This window comes from Salmo trutta, chromosome 15 (assembly GCF_901001165.1).
Source record: "Salmo trutta chromosome 15, fSalTru1.1, whole genome shotgun sequence".
Taxonomy (NCBI): Eukaryota; Metazoa; Chordata; class Actinopteri; order Salmoniformes; family Salmonidae; genus Salmo; species Salmo trutta.
The window spans coordinates 5,932,368-5,941,382 of NC_042971.1; the positions used below are offsets into that span (position 1 = coordinate 5,932,368).

Genomic DNA, 9,015 nt, shown 5'->3' on the forward strand with positions numbered 1-9,015 from the left:
ATCATGGATCCTCTGGGGAGCCTCAACATCATGATGCTAACGAGTCAGAGAAGAGTCTGTCCAGATTCTATCACCTCAAGAAACACCAGCAGAGACCCACAGGGAAGAAATCTATCTGCTGCTCTGACTGTGGAAAACATTGCAAATCTTCATCAGAACTTAAAATACACCAGCGAACACACACAGGAGAGAAATCTCACCACTGTTTTGATTGTGGGAAGAGTTACTTAAGATTAAAAGCACTAAAAGTACACCTGAGAATTCACACTGGAGAGAAACCTTATAGCTGTGATCAATGTGGGAGGAGTTTTACTACATATTTCTCTCTGACTCTACACCAGAGAACACACACAGGAGAGAAACCGTACAGCTGTACTCAATGTGGGAAGAGTTTTACTCAGTCAAGCAACCTGTTATCACACCAGAGGATACACACAGGAGAGAAATCTTTTAGTTGTAATCAATGTATGAAAAGTTTTATTTCATCTAGTTACCTGACTGTACACCAGAGAACACACACAGGAGAGAAACCTTATAGCTGTGATCAATGTGGGAAGACTTATATTTCATCTTGCCATCTGACTAGACACCAGCGAGTACACACAGGAGAGAAACCTTATAGCTGTAATCAATGTGGGAAGAGTTTTACTCGGCCAGACAGCCTGATATCACACCAGAGAACACACACAAGAGAGAAACCTTATAGCTGTGATCAATGTGGGAAGACTTACATTTCATCTTGCCATCTGACAAGACACCAGCGAGTACACACAGGAGAGAAACCTTATAGCTGTGATCAATGTGGGAAGAGTTTTACTACATCTGCCTCTCTGACTCTACACCAGAGAACACACACAGGAGAGAAACCTTATAGTTGTGGTCAATGTGGGAAGAGTTTTACTACATCTGGCTCTCTGACTCGACACCAGAGAAGACACACAGGAGAGAAACCTTATAGCTGTGGTCAATGTGGGAAGAGTTTTACTACATCTGGCTATCTTACTCTACACCAAAGAACACACACAGGAGAGAAACCTTATAGTTGTGGTCAATGTGGGAAGAGTTTTACTACATCTGGCTCTCTGACTCGACACCAGAGAAGACACACAGGAGAGAAACCATATAGCTGTGGTCAATGTGGGAAGAGTTTTACTACATGTGGCTGTCTCTCAAGATCAAAACACCTCAAGAAACACCTGCAGAGATCCACAGGGAAGAGAACTCACTACTCCTCTGACTGTGGGAAGAGATTCACCTCTTCATCAGGCATTAAAATTCATCAGAGAATCCACACAGGAGAGAAATCTTTTAGCTGTGGTCAATGTGGGAAGAGTTTTACTAGGTCAACCAGCCTCATATCACACCAGAGAATCCACACAGGAGAGAAACCTTTTAGCTGTACTCAATGTGGGAAGAGTTTTACTTCATCTAGCCATCTGACTCTACACCAGAGAAGACACACAGGAGAGAAACCTTATAGCTGTGGTCAATGTGGGAAGAGTTTTACTACATCTGGCTGTCTGACTCGACACCAGAGAACACACACAGGAGAGAAACCTTATAGCTGTGATCAGTGTGACAAGAGATTCTCCGGTAAAAGACATCTGATCAAACATCAGAAAATACATGAATGAGTTGTTTCATGATATCAATGATATAATGTCACAATGTAGAATGTTTTTGACATTGTAGAAGGAGTATTTTAATGATGTCACAATGTAGAACCCTAAACGTTTGTCCCCTGTTCTATTGATTTCAACATGATATGGATATTAGCCTCAGGGGGAAAATCCAGGCTCTGAAATGGAAGAGTTACTATTTATGAGATATAATAAAAAGTGACGAACACAAAAAGAGTTGTGTTACACTTACCATGTTGGTTACGCACTTGAATCAAAATGTATCTGGCTGTTTTCTACAAATTGTCCTCTAACCAGTGATGTACACATGATTCCGTGTGGTTTTTGAGCTGTTAGTTTTAACAGGACGTGCAACCTCATCTCCCTCCTCTCGGCACAATTGATTTCAACATGATATTAATGAGTTATGACAAATAAGTGTTGTGTTCCTTTGTTTAGGGACCCCTAAATTTAAATGCATCACTCCAAAATGTAGCTGACTGTCTTCTGCAGGTTGTCCTCTAACCAGTGAGGTAAAATATATCTCAATTTCCAAGTGTTTTTTGTTTTGTTGTGTTAGTTTCAAGAGCAGGTTCAACCTGATTTCCCCCCCAAATGGATATAAGATTTGTGTTTTGCGTTTAGCTAGTGCGTTGCTATGGATCTTTATTTATTTTGACTGCACGTTTTTCCCGTATTGGAGATGAGTTTTGTTTGGGCTTCTTCCAAGGAGAAGAGAGTTCTAGAAGCTAGTGGGATTTAGAAAGAGGAGAGTTCTAGAAGTGAGTTTTAGGAAGACGAGAGTTCTAGAAGCTAGTGGTATTTAGGATTCTATAGAAAGAAAAAGGAGAAACAAATAATACTATTGTATATTATTATTTAGAAATACGGGTTTTTTCTTGTTTTCAATTGTTGACAGCCAGTAGACACCATGTTTATATTGTAGAAGGTGAAGCATTGTCGTTGATTATAATGTGAAATGGAAGTTGTTTTCTGTTGGTGGTGAGCAAACTTTTCCAACAAAAATATAGGATATATTTGTTGTCTTAAGGTGTTACAGGCTTTGGTTTTTCCATTTATGTTTTGAGGTTGGACTTTAGCACGTATAGCTCGTTAGCGCGTCTAGCTCGTTAGCACGTCTAGCTCGTTAGCACGTCTAGCTCGTTAGCACGTCTAGCTCGTTAGCACGTCTAGCTCGTTAGCACGTCTAGCTCGTTAGCACGTCTAGCTCCTTAGCACGTCTAGCACCTTAGCACGTCTAGCTCCTTAGCACGTCTAGCTCGTTAGCACGTAGGACGCATTGATTGGTGTCACCTCGTTAGTCAGTATGTGTTACACCTGTGCTGGCTTGTCCATCTCGTTAGTGGGAAGGTGTTTCACCTGAGCTGGTCCAGGTTCTATTTAAGAGTGTCTGGCCCAGTGCTCCAGTTGTCTTGATACATGTGGAGAGTCAACACCTTTAGTTGCTCCACCTTTTTGGTTTGCTTCCTGTCTTTAAGTTTGGTGTGGGTTTTTATTTTGTTTGTCTCTTCTTGGGCAGATTTAGTGGGTCTCATGGTGGGTGTCTTTTAGGTCCCAGTTGTTGTTACTAGTCAACTTTCAGTGGACACCCCCATAGTTTCTTTCAGAGACCCTCCTAAAAAACAAGCTTATATTTTGGGTTGGATGTTGCATCCAATTAATATTTTAATCAATGGCATTTCCTTAGAATGCTCATTAGTCTTTCAGTTGTTAGTCTTCTGTTTTGTTGTTTACTAAATATTTCTGTTTATTTTCATTTTTTTATTTTTTCCTGTGAAGCCATTGTGTTGCATCCATGTCTGAAATGTGCTGTATAAATAAAGCCTGATTTGATTTCAACAAATTAACCCAATGACTGGCCAATCAACAGACTCTTGGTCCCTCTTAGTATGAAAAACAGTATCAATCCCACTTTTCCAACCTGCTGAAGGCGTGGTGGAGTGGTAAACACCACCCCTGGCTCTACCAGGGGCTTGAGGTGGTCTCCCACAGCTCTGCTTATGTCATGTTCTGTGGCCTTGCTGTTCCATTTCTTGACTGCCCCTGCAACACAGAAACACATTTAGTCATATTATATAAAACACTCAAAGTAATGAATATGGAGCATCTATGGCCTCAGTTACACCTGGCACCTAAATGTGACTTCTGTCATCTGATCACTCCAAACTGCATTAGGTTCAGATCTACCAGGATTGGCCTTTGACACAGTCAGGCCACTGAATATGCATAAGCAATGTAAAGAGATGTTGGGAAAAGTACATTATACAAAAATGACCTTCATAATATCAAAGAACAAATGTGTGCCTGAGGGGAAATTAACTTTCATACAGCCAAAAGGGGTGAGAAATTACACCAATATCAGTGGACAATTTGTACTAATGTAAATAAACATGGATGATGGAACATATTCCCTTTAGCTGACGTGATGAACCACTAAGGGAACATAAATATTTACCATCTAAACCATGTGTGACCTCTCACCTCTCTGGCTGTAGAAGTGTTCTTCCTAACCAGTCCCTCAACAGCTCTCTGACTGAGCTCCACCCTGACTGGGTCTTCAGAGGAGAGGAAGGCTGAGGAGGGATGGAAGGATGAATGGATCAGTCAGTCAATAAAGTGTCTCCTTCAACATGGTAAACAAGGTCAGCCTCATTATGAGTCTAATCTGGTCTCCTTCGACATGGTCAGCCTCATTATGAGTCTAATCTGGTCTCCTTCGACATGGTGAGCCTCATTATGAGTCTAATCTGGTCTCCTTCAACATGGTGAGCCTCATTATGAGTCTAATCTGGTCTCCTTCAACATGGTGAGCCTCATTATTAGTCTAATCTCCCACCTCGGTAGCTTGCTAGCCAACATAGCCGAAAGATTCAAGCTATTTATACGCTTTCGGTCTATATTAGCTACTGTGTTTTAGACACACTTCTGTCGTATCTACTTGTTAACCTATTTAATTTAATATTACGTTATTTTTTATTAGTCAGCTACAGTAGCTGGCTGGTTAAGTTAGCATTAGCCTAGTCGCTAATGATAGCTAGCTAGCTAACATCCCCGAACATGAGCTCCCTAAACTACTCCCCTCCTGTTAAAGAAGAGGAGGTCTGCTGGACGGAGAAAGAAGCTCTGGGGCTGAACATTGTCGTGAAAGAGGAGAAGGAAGAGGAGGATGTTACAGTAAAACAAGAAGTAGAGGGTGAGGCTGTTACAGTGAAAGAAGAAGAGAAAGACGTTTCAGTTAAACAAGAGGAAGAAGAGGATGATGCTGTTTTTGGAGTGAAGAAGGAAGGAGAGATTACTGTCACATTGAAAGATGAAGAGGAGGAGACAGGAGATCTGATTAACACCAGTAAGTACCACCTTCAATTAGCTTTTAACTTTGGATATTCGGAGTTGGCTCGTCAATACCTCTTCAACGGAGGGTCCTGGGATGATGACTGATGTGTCTAGAATCAGAATCCCGTTAGTCTGTTTGCACACAGAGATACTTAGCTCATAATGTGTTCTTGTCCTTGATGGAAAGGCTATTGTACAACACACAGAGCTATTTTCCTTTATTCAGGAAACACCTTCCCACATTTAGAATGACAACACATCACAGAGTAGTCTAGTGGGATTATTCACAAAATAATCTGGTGATCAGGTTATGAAATGTCATGACAGACATTTTACTTTCCATGTTTCACCCGAAATATTAAATGATTTATAGTCCTAGGTCTATGTTGTTGTTAGGTGAAGTTATGGGTCCTACAGTAGGTCTTTGTTATTGTTAGGTGATGTTATGGGTCCTACAGTAGTTCTGTGTTGTTGTTAGGTGAAGTTATGGGTCCTACAGTAGGTCTATGTTGTTGTTAGGTGAAGTTATGGGTCCTACAGTAGGTCTATGTTGTTGTTAGGTGAAGTTATGGGTCCTACAGTAGGTCTATGGTATTGGTATAACTAGCAGTTTCCGCATTAGCATGGAGTTTCTGCAACTAAATTGCGTGCGCATCGCCCTCGTGCACCAATTTTTGCAAACACAGAAAGAGGCCTATATTGGAGACCAAAAGTTGTCTGGCACACTGCTTAGGATTTCAACAACTTTAATAACTTATTTCTAGCCTACAATCATCGATGTTTCTGCTAATGTGAAAACAAGACAAAATATAACTACAGTTTCTGACTTGACTGTCTTAACTTTTTACGGATAGGGGGCAGTATTTGCACGGCCGGATAAAAAACGTACCCGATTTAATCTGATTATTACTCCTGCCCAGAAACTAGAATATGCATATAATTATTAGCTTTGGATAGAAAACACTCCAAGGTTTCTAAAACTGTTTGAATGGTGTCTGTGAGTATAACAGAACTCATTTGGCAGGCCAAAACCTGAGAAGATTCCAAACAGGAAGCGCCCTCTCTGACCATTTCATGGCCTTCTTGATCATCTCTATCCAAAACAGGGGATCTCTGGCATAACGTGACATTTTCTAACGCTCCCATAGGCTCTCAGAAGGCGCCAGAATGTTGAATGATGACTTTGCAGGCCATGGCTGAAAAACAGTAGCGCATTTGGTAAGTGGTCAATCTGAGAAAAATGAGACTGGGGCGCGCGTGCACAAGACGACACCATGTTTACATTTTCAGTCTTTGAACAAAAACAACGACTCCTGGCCGGAATATTATCGCTTTTTGCGAGAAAAATCGCATAAAAATTTATTTTAAACAGCGGTTGACATGCTTCTAAGTACGGTAATGGAATATTTGGATTTTTTTTGTCACGAAACGCACCGGGCGCGTCACCCTTCGTTACCCTTCGGATAGTGTCTTGAACGCACGAACAAAACGCCGCTATTTGGATATAACTATGGATTATTTGGAACCAAACCAACATTTGTTATTGAAGTAGAAGTCCTGGGAGTGCATTCTGACGAAGAACAGCAAAGGTAATTCAATTTTTCTTATAGTAAATCTGAGTTTGGTGAGTGCCAAACTTGGTGGGTGTCAAAATAGCTAGCCCGTGATGGCGAGCTATCTACTCAGAATATTGCAAAATGTGCTTTCACCGAAAAGCTATTTTAAAATCGGACATATCGAGTGCATAAAGGAGTTCTGTATCTATAATTCTTAAAATAATTGTTATGTTTTTTGTGAACGTTTATCGTGAGTAATTTAGTAAATTCACCGGAAGTGTTCGGTGGGAATGCTAGTCCTGAAGGTCACATGCTAATGTAAAAAGCTGGTTTTTGATATAAATATGAACTTGATTGAACAGAAAATGCATGTATTGTATAACATAATGTCCTAGGAGTGTCATCTGATGAAGATCATCAAAGGTTAGTGCTGCATTTAGCTGTGGTTTTGTTTTTTGTGACATTATATGCTAGCTTGAAAAATGGGTGTCTGATTATTTCTGGCTGGGTACTCTGCTGACATAATCTAATGTTTTGCTTTCACTGTAAAGCCTTTTTGAAATCGGACAGTGTGGTTAGATAAAGGAGAGTCTTGTCTTTAAAATGGTTTAAAATAGTCATTTGTTTGAAAAATTGAAGTTTTCAGGTTTTCGAGGACTTTGTATTTCGCGCCACGCCCATCATTGGAGCAGGTGTTCCGCTAGCGGAACGTCTAGATGTAAGTTAAGACAGCATCACCTTTTACAGTGGATTTCTGCTGTTGTGGCCTTTAACCATCTGACTTTGTTGTTTACACAGGAGAGAGATGTGGCTATCGTGGATCTTCTGGGGAGCCTCAACAAGATCATGATGCTGACAAGGCAGAGCAGAGTCTCTCCACATCAGAACACCTCCAGAAACATCAGCAGAGACCCACAGATGATCAATCTCATTGCTGCTCTGACTGTGGGAAACGTTTCTCAAGATCAAATTCACTAAAAGTACACCTGCGAATTCACACTGGAGAGAAATCTCACCACTGTTTTGATTGTGGGAAGAGTTACTTCAGATTAAAATCACTAAAAGTACACATGAGAATTCACACTGGAGAGAAACCTTATAGCTGTGATCAATGTGGGAAGAGTTTTACTATATCTAGCTGTCTGACTATTCATCAGAGAACACATACAGGAGAGAAACCATATAGCTGTACTCAATGTGGGAAGAGTTTCACTACATCTAGCCAATGGATTGTACACCAGAGAACACATACAGGAAAGAAATCTCTTAGCTGTACTCAATGTAGGAAGAGTTTTACTCACTTAGGCAGCCTGTTATCACACCAGAGAAAACACACAGGAGATAAATCTTATAGCTGTGATCAATGTGGGAAGAGTTTTACTCAGTCAAGCAACCTGGTATCACACCAGAGAACACACACAGGAGAGAAACCTTATAGCTGTGATCAATGTGGGAAAAGTTTTACTAAGTCTAGCAGTCTTATTGTACACCAGAGAACACACACAGGAGAGAAACCTCATAGCTGTGGTCAATGTGGGAAGAGTTTTGTTACATCTAGCCATCTTATTGAACACCAGAGAACACACACAGGAGAGAAACCTCATAGCTGTGATCAATGTGACAAGAGATACTCTGATAAAAGATCTCTGATTAAACATCAGAAAATACATGAAGGAGTTGTTTCATGATATCAATGAATTAATGTCACAATGTAGAATGTTTTTAACATTGTAGTAGGAGTATTTTAATGATGTCACAATGTAGAATGTTTTAACCTGTTTGGGATAGGGGGCAGTATTTTCACGGCCGGATAAAAACGTACCCGATTTAATCTGGTTACTACTCCTGCCCAGAAACTAGAAAATGCATATAATTAGTAGATTTGAAGAGTCTTGGTGGTTCCAAATGTCTTCCATTTAAGAATAATGGAGGCCACTGTGTTCTTGTGGACCTTCAATACTTCAGCCATTTTTTGGTACCCTTCCCCAGATCTGTGCCTCGACACAATCCTGTCTCGGAGCTCTACGGACAATTCCTTCGACCTCATGGCTTGGTTTTTGTTCTGACATGCACTGTCAACTGTGGGACCTTATATAAACAGGTGTGCCTTTACAAATCATGTCCAATCAATTGAATTTACCGCAGGTGGACTCCAATCAAGTTGTAGAAACATCTCAAGGATAATCAATGGAAACAGGATGCATGTAAGCTCAATTTCGAGTCTCATAGCAAAGGGCCTGAATACTTATGTAAATAAGGTATTTCTGTTTTTCACTTTGTCATTATGGGGTATTGTGTGTAGATTAATGAGGAAAACAATATTATTTAATCCATTTTAGAATAAGGCTGTAACATAACAAAATGTGTGAAAAGTCAAGGGGTCTGAATACTTTCTAAATGCTCTGAATATGCTATTGGTTTACTGTTAGAATAAGTTGTATGACTACACCAATACTGTTAAAGCAACGATGCAGAGACCTACAAAA

General features: G+C 40.4%; 1 protein-coding gene across 1 annotated transcript; it reads left to right on the forward strand.

Moving 5' to 3' along the window:
• Positions 1-281: 281 nt before the first annotated feature.
• LOC115148379 (zinc finger protein 2 homolog) lies at positions 282-1,547 on the forward strand (the record flags this gene model as incomplete). Its single annotated transcript, XM_029690280.1, has 2 exons — positions 282-1,164; positions 1,267-1,547. Coding segments are annotated over 2 exons (1,164 nt in total), but the record flags the coding sequence as incomplete, so codon positions are not given.
• Between the last annotated feature and the right edge of the window lie 7,468 nt (positions 1,548-9,015).